Raw genomic sequence first — 14,740 nt, 5'->3', positions numbered from 1 at the left:
GTTGCTGCGAGACAGAGAGAGAGAGAGAGAGAGAGAAAATATCTTTTTCCTTTTCTTTCTTTCTTTCTTTCTTTCTTTCTTTCTTTCTTTCTTGAGAGAGAATCTTAAGCAGGCTCCACAATCCGCTCAGAGCCCGACATGAGGTTCGATCCCATGACCCGGGATCATGACCTGAGCTGGAATCAAGAGCTGGACACTCAACCAACTGAGCCACCCAGGCACCCCTCAGAGTCATTTTTAGTTCCGAGGGTAATGAGTCTGTGGTTGGACCTGAACTCTAGGCCCATCCTGACACCTGGGATGGCAAGGTTTTTGTCCAAGATTCCAGGACCCACTTTGCCCATGTTTGGTGTTGGGAGAGGGGAGCAGGAGCATCGGGTTCTGTCTCCCAGGCCTGGCCCTGAAGGCGTGTGTTGGGTGCCAGCTCTGCTCAGACCTCTGGGCCCTGTTCCTACAAGCCGAGTGACTGATGGGGTGCGATATGGCAGCAGCAAAGTCCTGGTTAGGCTGAGACAGAATTTCCTGTTCCTAGGTTCCAGTAATATCACCCAGCAGTGCTCAGGCCGAGGCAAGCCTTCTTCTGGCTCCTCTGGGGGCCACGGAGGCACTTGAGAACAAGGACAGTGGCCAGTTCTGTGTGTCACCCCCCAGAGCACCCTGAAGAATCCTCAGCTTTTGGGTTCAGAGCTCCCCAATCCTGCCTCCAGCCCTGAGGCCAAGGTCATGCCCACTGTGGGAAGAGCTCGTTCCAGGTACTGTGGGAGGTAAATGAGAATGGATGTACCTGGTCCCAGCCTGCAAGGCATCGTGGGTGAGTGGAGATGCCCTGAGCCTGGGTTCTAATCCTGGCTCTACAACTTAAAGCTGAGTGACGTTGGGGGAATCACTCCCTCCCTCTGGGTCTCCCTCTCTCCTCCTGACTTCGCAAGGTGAATTCAAGACAATGATGCACGTTGGAGATGCACAGAGAGGGTGGTTGAGGATGGCGGGAAGGGCTCGGACTGGGCCAGCAGACGGCCAGGGGTTCAAACCTCAGCTCGCCGTTGACTGGTGCCTTGGGAAGCCCACTTAACCTACCAGCTCCCTCGTCTGTGAACCTGTGGCGGGAACATTGCCTCTCACAAACTGTGTGGCACGTGTAGGGCACTCCATACAATACTGGAGCATGGCAGATGTGACCAGAGAGGTCACCTTCCCCCTCTTCTCAACTGAACGAAGGAAGCTGTCTAGCCCAGCCTGGAATCTATGGACATTCGAAAGGAAAGCTTTGGGAACAGAGCCTTGGATGCAGTGTGGGGACTCAGAGGCTCCTGGTGGGGTCAGGGGTCACACACGGCACTAATGGCAGGACGGGGACTCCCTCCCACCACAGTTCATGATGGGCATCCATGACTAGGTAGAGCAATGCATTGGGGGTGGGCTGCTCAAAGGGTGGGAGTGTTGGGGTAAAGAAGAGAGGGTGAGGTTGTGGGAGGGAGGTGCCAGAGGGCAGAGGTGGGTGTGAGGAGGCAGGTGAGGGGGCACCTAGCTGCAAAGGAGGCATCGGGAACTGAGGGGCCGGGCCACCATTGGGGAGTGGCCAGTGGGGTTCTGTGTGTAGGTCCTTCTGTGTTGTGTCCTCCACTTCTACAGATGAGAAAACTGAGACCCAGAGGGGCTAAAGGATGGCTTACGCTGCATAGCTTGTAAGGGGCAGAGCGGGGATTCGAGCCGACACCCGCCTGGCTCAATGGTACATACTGGTCCCATGGTACCCAATGCTTCTGACGACTCTGGGGGCTCAAAGGCAGCCTCTGACACTGGATCCAATCCAATAAGGGAAAGAGAGTCAGAGAATTAAAAAAAAACAACAACTACTTTAAAAAAATGTTTATTTATTTTTGAGAGAGAGAAAGAGCACACAGGGGAGGGGCAGAGAGAGAGAGGGAGACACGGAGTCTGAAGGAGTCTCCAGGCTCTGAGATGTTAGCACAGTGCCTGACGTGCGCCTCGAACCCACGGACCGTGAGATCATGACCTGAGCCGAAGTCGGACACTTAACCGACTGAGCCACCCAGGCGCCCCGAGAATTTTTAGAACTAGAAAGGACTCCACGATCAGGCAGTCCAGCCTTGTCACTTTACTGAGGGGACACAGAGGCCCAGAGAGGGGAGGCAAGGGGGCCTCAGGTCACACAGAGAGCAAAGCAAAGTTAGACCATGAACCCAGCTCTCCTTGTCCAGAGCTGGGCAGGCAGGATCCCCACAGCACATCCTGAGGCGGCCCCAGGCCGGCATCGGTGAGGCCTTTCTCAGCCAAGGCTGTCACCGTGGGGCAGGGAGTCCTTCATGGGCTGACTCACCGCCTGGGGACGCAGCCGCCACAAAACTGCCTGTGCCAAGGCCCCGCTGGCCCCTTAGGCTCCGGGAACGAGAGCCGGTTCCCGCCGCCCAGCCTGAGTCACGGCCGACTGGTGTTTGTGAGTTTTTCTCTCGGCCCCACACCCCCGGAGCTGGGTGGGAACTCCGAGCAGCACCCAGCGAAGTGAGTCGACCCCGGGTTGAATAATCCTGATCCGGAGTGGGGAGTTGGACGGGACCTGGTGTGATGAAACGGGCAGGGGAACCCTCCGTCAGCAGTCGGGAGGCCCCGCCCTCCCCGGCGCCTATAAAGGTTCGGGGGGTTTGAGCTTCCCCAGCATCCTCCCAGCCTCCCTGAGCACCAATCTCTCCTCTCTGCTGCCTCGCTCGCTCGCTCACTCACCTTCCTCCTGGCATCATGACCACCTGCAGCCGCCAGTTCACCTCCTCCAGCTCCATGAAGGGCTCCTGCGGCATCGGGGGCGGCTCCAGCCGCATGTCCTCCGTGCTGGCCGGAGGGTCCTGCCGGGCCCCCAGCGCCTACGGGGGCCTGTCGGTCTCCTCCTCCCGCTACTCCTCCGGGGGGGCCTGCGGCCTGGGGGGTGGCTACGGCGGCGGCTTCAGCAGCAGCAGCAGCTTTGGTGGGGCCCTGGGTAGCGGCTTCGGTGGAGGATATGGTGGTGGCCTTGGAGGTGGCTTTGGAGGTGGCCTTGGTGCTGGCTTCGGTGGTGGCTTCGGCGCTGGCTTTGGAGGGGGTGATGGCGGCCTCCTCTCCGGCAACGAGAAGCTCACCATGCAGAACCTCAACGACCGGCTGGCCTCCTACCTGGACAAGGTGCGTGCCCTGGAGGAGGCCAACGCTGAACTGGAGGTGAAGATCCGTGACTGGTACCAGAGGCAGCGGCCCAGTGAGGTCAAGGACTACAGCCCCTACTTCAAGACCATCGAGGACCTGAGGAACAAGGTGTGTGGGCCAGGCGGGCGACCCTGGTGGTTGCGACAGGCCATGGCTTCAGCGGCCCTTAGAAATCACTTTCTAGCATCTTTGTTTCACAAACTGGGAGAGTGAGGCCACCTTGGGGGAGTAGACAGAGGCCGCTCTGCATTGCTGGCAGAGGGTCCCTTTTCAGCATCCAGCTGTCCGAGTTTGGCTGGAGCCCTGACTCTCTTATTCCCTGCAAGTGATTTTTGCGTTGCTCCCTCAGCTTCTCTCAGCCTGGGGCCGAGGATGGGGTGGTAGGAGCCGGGGGGCCTCCCTCCGCACACCCTGAGCCGGCTGCAAAAGACACCCAGGCTGGCTGGATGGAAGAGTGTAGGGCCTGACTCGCCAGCCAGGCGACCCTCAAGTTTGGGGACACCGTATCCGCTCCTCTCTGCTCTTCACCCCCGGGCTTTGGGGTCTTGGCTAACGAGGCCTGCCCTTTTACCTTCTCTGTAGATCATCGCGGCCACCATCGAGAACGCTCAGCCCATTCTGCAGATTGACAATGCCAGGCTGGCAGCCGATGACTTTAGGACCAAGTGAGCCACCGCTGTGGTGGGCGGAGTGTGGTGCAGAGGGCGGGGGTTGGGGGGGGTGGGCAAGCGGTGGGGCTGTTGGTTTTGAACCTCAGAGGCCTCGCAGATGGAGCCTGATGCCTCGACCTCTGTCCTGCCAGGTATGAGCACGAGCTGGCCCTGCGCCAGAGCGTGGAGGCCGACATCAACGGCCTGCGCAGGGTGCTGGACGAGCTGACCCTGGCCAGGACTGACCTGGAGATGCAGATCGAAGGGCTGAAGGAGGAGCTGGCCTTCCTGAAGAAGAACCACGAGGAGGTGAGGTCGCTGCTGGTGTTGGCAGCGGGAGGCCGGTTCAGGGGCCAGGAAAGGGCTCAGCTGAGCTGGTCGTCTCCCGCCATCCCTTCCTAGGAGATGCTTGCCCTGCGGGGTCAGACTGGCGGGGACGTCAGTGTGGAGATGGACGCCGCCCCCGGTGTGGACCTGAGCCGCATCCTGAACGAGATGCGCGACCAGTACGAGCAGATGGCGGAGAAGAACCGCAGAGACGCGGAGGCCTGGTTCCTGAGCAAGGTGGGGCTCAGGCGCTCAGCTCTCCTGCAGGACTTCCCAGGCAGGGGCCACCTCTAGGGTGCCTCACGCCTGCTCCTCTTTTCCTGTCTCAGACCGAGGAGCTGAACAAGGAAGTGGCCTCAAACAGCGAACTGGTGCAGAGTGGTCGCACGGAGGTGACCGAGCTCCGGAGGGTGCTCCAGGGCCTGGAGATTGAACTGCAGTCCCAGCTCAGCATGGTATGAAGGACCCCGGCTCGCCGCAGTCCCCAAGTCACCAGTGATGCCGCCGGCCCCTCAATGTTGCCACAATACAGTTCTGCCCCTCTTTTCCCAGGAGTGGGATGGAGGGGTCATTGTACCCATTATATAGACACAGAAATTAAGTCCCAGAACAACGGAGTGACTTTTCTCCACATCGTCTGGCCCATCAGTAGCCCAGCTGGGACCAAAATCCACGTACCTCTCAGGAACATGCCCAGAGGCCTGGGGTGGGGGGGAGCAATGATCACCTCTGTTGACTCTTTCCCTTTCCCCCACTCACAGAAAGCATCCCTGGAGAGCAGCCTGGAGGAGACCAAAGGCCGCTACTGCATGCAGCTGGCCCAGATCCAGGACCTGATCGGCAGTGTGGAGGAGCAGCTGGCCCAGCTGCGCTGCGAGATGGAGCAGCAGAACCAGGAGTACAAGATCCTGCTGGACGTGAAGACGCGGCTGGAGCAGGAGATCGCCACCTACCGCCGCCTGCTGGAGGGCGAGGATGCTCAGTGAGTGCACTGCCTTCCTTCCGGGTCCTGCCCTGCAGCCCCTGCAGCCCCGCCACTCCCAGCGCGTCTAACTGCTCTGCCTTTTCTCCCCTGCAGCCTCTCCTCCCAGCAAGCGTCCAGCCAGTCCTTTTCTGGTAAGGCCCTTGAGGCTCTTGGGTGCCCCTGAGCCCCCAGCCTTCCATTCTCCCTGTGTGGGGCCTCTAAGCTCCCAGAACCCTTCTCACCCCCTCGCCTCTCCCCCACAGTCTTCTCCTCCTCCTCGTCCCCCTCTGGCCACCAGACCCGGCCCATCCTCAAGGAGCAGGGCTCGTCCAGCTTCAGCCAGGGCCAGAACTCCAAGCACTGAGCTGCCTCTTCCGGAGCCTCCCGCCCGCCCGCCGGCCCCAACCTCCTGAAGGCCTGCGTCAGGGCCCTGTCCTCCCAGCGCAGTCCCCAAGCTGTCTCCCCTCCCCCTCTGCTGGTGGTGGGCTAATAAAGCTGACTTTCCGGTTGACGCAAACCTGTGTGGTGTCTGTTCTTGAACAAATGGGAGGGGGTTGAAGGTGTCTCCCTGAGGCCTTCTCGGACCCCACAGCCTGACGGGTCCAGGAAACAGCAAAGCTCAGTAATACTGGTGGGGTCTTTCTCGAAGACTCCCCTGCCGCCTCGCGCCCCCCCCCCCGCCATCGTGGGCGTGGGAGGTGGGACGCAGGAGGGGAAGGAGCTCCCACGTGTTGACAGTCACCCTGTGAGGTGGGTGTGGTGAGGCTGGGTTTGGAATGGAGACAGCTCTGCCATTCAGAGGGGTTAAGTAACTTTCGCAAAGTCATGTGGATCCTAAGAGGCATGATTGTGGTTTAAGCCCTGCTGTCTGGTTACAGAGGCCATGCTTTTTTTTTTTTTTTTTTTTTTTTTTTTTAAAATGCCGCTCTCTCGTTTTAGGTATTTTAACCCAAAGACTCCAAAGCTTGAGCTCTTAACTCTACCCTTTGGCTCCTCACATTACACAAGTTTTGTGTTGGGCAGTAGAAGAGAGAGCCTTCGCCTTGGGGATGGTGTCCGTGGTTAGGACTGAACTTTTTTTTCCCAACCTGTCCTCTTCTTCACCCCTTATCAGCCCCTGCTTCTCATCAGGCAGGAGACTGAGTGAAAGGGGTCCCCTGGGAAACATCTGTCACCCTCGCCCTGCTTCATCACCACCCTCCACCCCCCCATGTTCAGACGTGCTGCCTCTCTCCCTAGAGCTGGGTACGGATAACTGACTGGGCCCCTTGCTGTCCATCTCTCCCAGCCCCATTTCTACCTGCTGGGCTCTCTAGAAAGAATATGGCCAAGTTCAAGTACGCGGACACGATCAGGACTCTACTGTTTAATCACCTGTGATGTTCTCTTTCCCCTCCAATGCTTGACCCTCTGTCTCAACCCACTTGGGTGCTTTTCTGTCTGGCCCTGCTCTGTATCCTTGAGTCAATCATCCTGTCCCACACCATGGGTGCTTTCCATATTTAAAAAATTTAATTTACAAAACCAATGTTATGTATGTATCACATAAGTCTTTCTATAAAAAAGAGCCATCCCGAGGCTGTGTCCCATGCCTCCATTTCCACTTCTCACTTTCAACTCTTAGCTATTACTTTTGGCATTTGCCTAATTTCTTTAAATTAATTTTTTAAATTTTTATTTATTTTTGAGAAAGAGAGAGAGAGAGAGAGAGAGAAAGTGAACCGGAGAAGGGGCAAGAGTGGGAGCTGGGGAAGGGGCAGAGAGAGGGAGACACAGAATCCGAAGCAGGCTCCAGGCTCTGAGCTGTCAGCACAGAGCCCGACGCAGGGCTCAAACCCATGAACTGTGAGATCATGACCTGAGCCGAAGTCAGATGCTCAACCAACTGAGACACCCAAGTGCCCCAGCATTTGCCTTATTTCTTAAAAAAATTTTTTAATGTTTATTTTATTTTTGAAGGACAGAGAGAGACAGAGCATGAGCAGGAGAGGGGCGGAGAGAGAGAGGGAGACACAGAATCCGAAGCAGGCTCCAGGCTCTGAGCTGTCAGCACAGAGCCCGGTGTGGGGCTTGAACTCACAAACCTTGAGATCATGACCTGAACTGAAGTTGGATGCTCAACCAACTGAGCCACCCAGGTGCCCGTTTGCCTTATTTCTATAATTTTTTAAAGTGTATTTATTTATTATTGAGAGAGAGCACAAGCTGGGGAGAGGCAGAGAGAGGAGACACAGAATCCGAAGCTGGCTCCAGGCTCTGAGCTGTCAGCACAGAGCCTGACGCGAGGCTCAAACTCACGAACCATGAGATCATGACCTGAGCCGAAAGTTGGACGCTCAACCGACTGAGCCACTGCCTTATTTCTAAACCATAGGCTTATACTACCATTTCTTGATTTTTTTTCAATTTTTTTTCTAATTGCTTGACTTCCCACTCTGAAGGAGAGGGATTCAGCTCTCTTGTACAGCATGGACGCTCCCTACTTCTTCCTACACTTTCAATATATGCTATTTTCATTAGGCAAATGTTTAATTTTACATTATCATGACTATTTAACTATTATTTACAGTCCAAAAACATTTTATGCTATGTTAGATTTCTTTGAGATAAACATCTCTTTTTCAATTTGCTGAGGTTTTCTATTACTTATCCTAAATTTATTCCCTAATTCACTGCCAGAAGTATAGATCTCCTCCTAACATGTTAAAACACTGAGTATTTCATAAGTTTTATCTTCTTAAAGATATTACTCTTTGGAGCCTGCTGTCCTGCATCCTGTCCCAGCATGTTCTGGGTGCTCTCTATGCCTCCTGTCATCCCGAAATCTTCCTTCACTGTCCTTGTGGACATCCCTTCTTCCTGCCTTGCTTCCCTGTTTCCTGGATCCCATGTCTTCCCTTTTCTTTTCTTCCCCCTTCATTTTAGTGAAACACATCCTCTGGCAGTTTCCTGGGAAAGGATTCACAGACGTTTCATGTCTGAAAACATCATGAGTCTACTCTCATTCTTGACTGATAGTTTGGCTGGGTATGGAATTCTTGGTTGCAAATAATTTTCCCTCAGCATTTTGAAGGTATTGTATCACTGCATCCTGGCTTCCAGTGTTGCTACTGAGAAGTCTAATATTGTTTTGATTCTAGATCTTTTATGCTATCCTATTCCTATTCCTCACCCCAGAGCTTTTAGGCTCTTCTCTTTCTCTCTAGCAGGCTGCAGTATCACATGTTCTCCCTCGATGTGGCTGTGTGGATCTGTTGGATTGGGCACTTGGCAGAATCTTTCAGCATATAAATTCATGTTCTTTACTTCTGGGAAATTTTCTTGAATGTTTATTTAATGATCCCCCCACCCCCCGCCATTTTCTCTCCTTCTGGAACTCCTCTTTTTCCTATGTATTTCATTCTATTTTTCTTCTACCTTCTCTTTTTTTTTGACTTTCTGAAATTTTCCTAAACTTTACCATCCACCCTTATGATTTAGTTTTTAAAATATCAGATATATTTTTAGTACCCTATAACTCTGGATACTTTTTAAAAATAGTCTCTTGTTCTTGTTTGAAGATCCAAGATTTCCTCTTACCTCATTAACCCTATTGATCAGGGCTTTAACATTTCTTCCATTTCTGTCATCATTTCAATTTCCTCTCAGCTGCCTTTTTCCTGGTTTGTCTCATCTCCGTCCTTTATGTCAGAGGTTTCCCTCAAATGTCTGGGGTTCTTGGTTGTCTACTAATATTTATGGGTAAGGTAAGAAGTGTGTAAGGAATGGGTAAGGAATGTAAGTGTGTGTGTGTACAGTAGGGGGGCTTTCCCCCAGTGAGTCTCACTATAGAATAATCTGGTGCAGAATATGCTGTTTTATGGGGGGGGGACCCCAAATGTCAGTATCTGTAGGCTTTTTCTCTTGGGTAGGGTCTTCCTCAGGAAGGAAGAGCTACCAGCTTTCAGGAAGCTATGTGGAGGAAGGGGACTGAAAGAGTCTCAGTCTCAGTTAATCTGACTTATATCAGTTTATTGCCCCCACTGTTAGCTGTGCTTGGTCTCTCAAGGTTTAGTCCTTCTGGGTAAATTCTCCAGAGTGCACTTGGTCTCTCAGGGTTTAATCCTTTTGGGTAAATTCTCCAGAGTGCACCCCCAGCTTCTCCTGGGATAAGGAGGAGTTATTGGCATCAGAGGTTGGGGTAGAAAGGAGCTATGGAGGTCTCAATGATTTTTATATGAACTTTTGACCCATTTGTCTTCCTCCTTTCAGCCCATGTGCACTCCCCTTTCAGATGTGCCTGGTGCCTCCTATTCCAGAAGCTTCCCAGGGTCCTGCTATGTGAATCTGCTTGCTTCTTGGCTTCTCCCTGGGAAAGCGCCAAGATTATTTTTTGTTTGTTTGTTTTCCAGATTCCAAAACTTTCATACCGTAATCCCTTCTCCTGGTCTCTTTGTCTAATACATGCTTTATCCATTTATGGTAATTTTAGGGATGTCTAGAGGGGTGGTGATAAATGATACATTTAACCTCCAGTGTCATCCGGAGTCCCTGCTTTATACATGGCAAAATACTTTTCATCTTTCAAGGCTGCTGAGTCTGATTCATCACTCTGCAATCCATAATCATTGTTTGTTGTTCAGTAGACATGTCTCTTTTTTTATGGTCAAAGATCCTGTCTTCCAGGCCATAGGTGAGTTTATGATTCAGCTGAACCCCAAATCCCATTACCCAAAGGCAATCACTAATAACATTTTGGTGAATTTCTTTCACATATATATTACAGATCTATCTATCTATCTATCTATCTACAACCACACTATACTGTTTTGCATTTGATTTTTATTAATTTTTTTTGGAATTTTATTTATTTATTTTGAAAAAGAGAGCATGTGTGCATGTGCACAAGCAGGGGAGGGGCAGAGAGAGAGGGAGAGAGAATCCCAAACAGGCCCTGTGCTGAAAGATGACAGGGAGCTCCCGACATGGGCCTGAAGTCACTAACTGTGAGATCATGACCTGACCGGAAATCAAGAGTTGGGTGCTTAACCGACTGAGCCACCCAGGAGCCCCTGATTTTTATTAATATTTTAAGAGAAGTGTTATACGTGTAATGCTGTTTCCACTGTTTTTTGTTGTTGCTGTGGCAAATTAAAATAATACAGCAATGACATCTTTCTGCATAAAGCTTTTACAAATATTTTGCATTATTTCCTCAGGCTTAATTCTCATAAGTGTAATGATTAGGTGAGAGGATAAATGTTTTAAGGATCTTGACTTGTGCCGTCAAATTGATTTAAAGAGAAGTGGTACCAATTTACGGACTTTCCAGCAGGGAATGAGGGTGCCTATTTCAAAACCTGCTCACCAACTTTGGGTGTTATCTTTTAAAAATCTCTTTTCTTCAAAATGTTTATTTTTGAGGGGCGCCCAGGTGGCTCAGTCAGTTAAGTGTCTGACTTCAGCTCAGGTCATGAGCTCACGGTTTGTGGGTTCGAGCTCCGTGTTGAGCCTGCTGGAGCCTGCTTTGGATTCTGTGTCTCCCTCTCTCTCTGCTCCTCCCCCACTCTCACTTTGTCTCACTCTCTCAAAAATAAATGAAAAAAAAATTAAAAAAATAAAATGTTTATTTGAGAGAGAGAGAGAGAGAGAGAATGAGCAGGGGAGGGGCAGAGGATCCGAAGCAGGCTCTGCACTGACAGCACAGAGCCCGATGGGGGACTTGAACTTACGAACCTCGAGATCATGACCTGAGCTGAAGTTGGATGCTCAATGGACTGAGCCACCCAGGTGTCCCCAAAATCTTTTTGGTTAATTGGTTCATCTGTCACTTTTAAACCTGACGTTATGGAAAGACCCCCACATAGAGAGAGCGTCCTGGCCTGGGCTGCCAAACACAAAACCCCCCAAAAAACCTTTGTTAGGGTCTCCTAGCTAGTTAGTAAAATTCCCTGAGAGCAGGAACCATGTTTCTCCCTTTCATTATTATATCCTGTGGAAATAAAACATGACCCCCCTTAAAGGATGCTGTCAAGGCAGAAGTATGAGCAAACTGGCTTCTCTATTCGGAAATGTCTTGCTGCCTGGATTTCCCAAGCTAAGATTTCAGTCCCAAATCAGGCGGCCTTTCCCACTCCGTGAGATCCTGGCACCTGAGAGGAGTCAGTGGCGTGCTCCAGAACGTTCTTGTAACTTTATTTTGAACACACCCTCCGATTCTTTATGCTTGAGTTAGTGTCAAAGTTTGTGAAATATTGTTTTCGATAATTGCATAAAGAGCTAAAACAATGGCTGGGGTGAGAATTAATGATAGCCCATAAAGTGTATCTGCTGATGTAAATGAATGAGTGGTAAGCCCGTCGGGTTTTGCCTTCTTTGGGCCCATTGTTTCCTAGAGCTATAAAAAGCACAGCGTCCCTCCTTGTGTCTGAGATAAGCAATTTCTTATGTTTGCCTTCCCACCTCCGAGGCTTGTTGTTTGAGACCTTCCAACAGCTCCCTGAAACATAAACACAGAGGAAGCTCTTTGTTTTGCTGCTTCCCACAACCCTTAGCACCCTGCACGTGTGGGACACTCAGTAAGGATTTGTGGAGTCAAGCCATGGGTTAGGGGTATAGACCTCTGCTCTTTCAGGTCTTCATGGAATCTTCTCAGAAGAGGGTTTCTTTCTTGTTTTTAAAGTTTATCCATTCACTGAGAGAGAGGGAGAGAGAGAGAGAGAGAGAGAGAGAGTGCAAGTGGGGGGCAGGCAGAGATTGAGAAGGAGGGAGAATCCCAAGCAGGCTCTGCACTGTCAGCACAAAGCCCGATGTGGGGCTCGAACTCATGAACAGAGCGAGCATGACCTGAGTCGAAGTGAGACGCTTCACCGACTGAGCCACGCAGGCGCCCCTCAGAAGCAAGTGTCTTGAGGACAGGGCTTCTCTGATCCCACGTGCCCCTTGCCATGTTGGTACAAGGCAGCCGCCATGGTAGGTGTTGAGAAGAGCTGCATGGAAGAGAAGGCGAGTGTCCGCCTGAGCCGTGGAAGGATGGGAGCCTGGTCGGCAAGAGCTGAAGCACCGAGAAAGTAGAGAGCTTTATGTGGCCTTTCCTCTGATGTACTGCATGGTCACTGCCACGGGAGGATATAGCTCTGCGTCCCCCTTTTCCCGACAGTCCAGGACCCCTGAAGGGCTCTGAGCAGGTCAAGGGGTGTTACAGCAAAGATGTCAGCTATTTAGAAAGAGAGTCCTCTTCTGACTTGACTCCCTGTGAACACATTGCTGGGGCCTGGGGTCGCTTTCTCTCCTACGATTATAGGATTGTTACACACAAAACAGGTGGGTTTTGTTCCTTCCAGCTTTTATCTGCCATATGAATAGTGTGACAACATAAACAGAAATATACAAAACAGGGGCGCCTGGGTAGCTCAGTCAGTTGAGTGTCCGACTTCGGCTCAGGTCATGATCTCAAGGTTTGTGAGTTCAAGGCCCGTGTTGGGTCTTGTGCTGACCGCTCAGAGCCTGGAGCCTGCTTCGGTTTCTGTGTCTCCCCGCCCCCCACCCACCCCGCTCCTCCCTGGCTCTCACTCTCTCTCTGCCAAAAATGAATAAACATTAAAAAATAAACATTAAAAAAGAAAAGGAACATAAAACCCAAAAACATTCATCCATCGTTCTGTCCCCAGAGTCTTTAGTCTCTTGGGCTCCTTTCTGGCTTCATTATGTGTGAGTACACATCAGTGATGATTTTCAAATCACTAAGGGGTTTCAATATTAATAGAATAGAATAAATTAATAGAAATAAGAGACCTTGCACATAGGAGGGTGCATTATTTATAGTGACCGAAAAAGGAAAACAAAGTGACTACCTCTTGGTCAGTCTTATAGAGCTGGGTAAATTGTGGTCCACTCATACTAGGCGATATTGAGCAGCCACTACAATCAACAAATTGGAACTATGTCAGATGGCAAGAGGACTCTTGGAGGCACCGGGGAAAGGGAAATAAATGCACGCTGCAGAAAAACACAGGCAGTGTACTGATATCACTTGTGTGGATAAACAAACCCAGCCCCTTGTCTAAATAACGGCATATGTGTGTGTATAATTACACGCACACCTGAAATATGAAAGGGACATATGTTATTAACATGGGTTACCTTGGGGGTAGGGTGGGAGACTGAGGTGGGTGTAGGGGATAGTAGAGGGAAAGAAGAGATCCAAGAAAACAGGAAAGAAAAAAAAAAGAGTGCACCTGCTTTTATACACAAAATTGTGTATGTGTATGAACAAAGACATTTTTTATTTAAAAAATATTTTTTAATGTTTATCTTTATTTTTGAGGCAGAGAAAGACAGAGCATGAGCAGGGGAGGGGCAGAGAGAGAGGGAGACACAGAATCAGAAGCAGGCTCCAGGCTCTGAGCTGTCAGCACAGAGCCCGACGCGGGGCTTGAACTCGTCAATTGCGAGATCATGACCTGAGCTGAAGTTGGACGCTCAACTGACTGAGCCACCTAGGCGCCCCAGAACAAAGAAATTTTTCAAATAGAAAATTTAAAAACCATAAAATTAGTTCATCTTGAATACCACATCAACTTCCTAGTTAAAAACAGATTGCACACACCAATATCCTGGTCTGTCAATTTTATATTACCTTGTAATAGATTTTTTTTTTTTACCATTTTAAGAATTTTTAAGTGTAGAGTTCAGTAGTGTTAAATATATTCACAATGTTGTTCAACGGATCTCTAGAATTTTTTTCATCTTGCAACATGGAAGCTCTATACTCACTAAACCCCAAATTCTGTTTTCTCCTGGTAACAAACTTTCTACTTTCTGTTTCTATGCCTTTGGCTACTTTAGATACTTTGTATTAGTCCTTTTTGTGATGGGCTTATTTCATGTAGCATAATGTCCTTAGGGTTCATCTGCGTTGTAGCCTGTGATACCATATAATAGATTTTAACTTAACTTTGTATTTAGATAATAATATGACTACAGAAATCAAAAGTGATAACCAAAAGGAGGGAAAAACCATAAAGCAAGACTGTAGTCCCTTGCAGAAGGTAATGTGGAATAGTGGAAGGAGGCAAGAGGCCAACCTGTGGTTAAACTTGGAGCATAACCTTGGCTGATCCCTTCATCTCTGAATTTTGGTTCCTTCTTCTGCGAATTTAGGGTATTAGTACTTACCTGAAGAGGACCCGTTATTACATTTGATTCTCACACCAAAGCTGGGGAAAGGCAGTTGCATTCTGCTTCCTAAAGTTGAGTTTGAGCAAATGTCTCCTCCCAGCCTGCTCTCTGCCAAGACTCCTCGCTATGTCCCTGCACTGTACTCAGTCCATCTTACAGGTGCAGAAACCGAAGCTCAGGGAGGCTGAGCGACCTACTTAAGGATGCATGACTGGTAGGTAAGCTATCAGAACAGGGCCCTCTCATGCTACCTGCGTGTTGATCTTCCAGATGAGCAGAATCCTGGCTTTGCTGGACTTGGTCAAGTTTGCAGAAAGGGCGAGTTCTCGCAGGAGAGGAGTGAACTCAGCTCTGGATCCACAAAGGGGCTGGTCTGGGCCAGGAGTTGTGCTGGGCTCAGGGTGGGTGGTGCTATGGTGGCCAAGTTCTTCTTCCTCAGCCCTGT

General features: G+C 50.4%; 1 protein-coding gene across 1 annotated transcript; it reads left to right on the top strand.

Annotated features, from left to right (window-relative positions):
• Positions 1–2,568: 2,568 nt before the first annotated feature.
• Positions 2,569–5,653, top strand: KRT16 (keratin 16). The gene is made up of 8 exons (XM_043584456.1): positions 2,569–3,303; positions 3,778–3,860; positions 3,998–4,154; positions 4,248–4,409; positions 4,502–4,627; positions 4,934–5,154; positions 5,251–5,287; positions 5,390–5,653. Exons 1-8 carry the CDS (start codon positions 2,758–2,760, stop codon positions 5,498–5,500), a joined length of 1,443 nt encoding a protein of 480 aa, XP_043440391.1. The 5' UTR covers positions 2,569–2,757; the 3' UTR covers positions 5,501–5,653.
• The last annotated feature ends 9,087 nt before the right edge of the window (positions 5,654–14,740 follow it).

Source organism: Prionailurus bengalensis, chromosome E1, assembly GCF_016509475.1.
Source record: "Prionailurus bengalensis isolate Pbe53 chromosome E1, Fcat_Pben_1.1_paternal_pri, whole genome shotgun sequence".
NCBI lineage: Eukaryota > Metazoa > Chordata > Mammalia > Carnivora > Felidae > Prionailurus > Prionailurus bengalensis.
The sequence above is the reverse complement of the archived record's forward strand: the minus strand, read 5'-3'. Positions and strand labels throughout refer to the sequence as shown.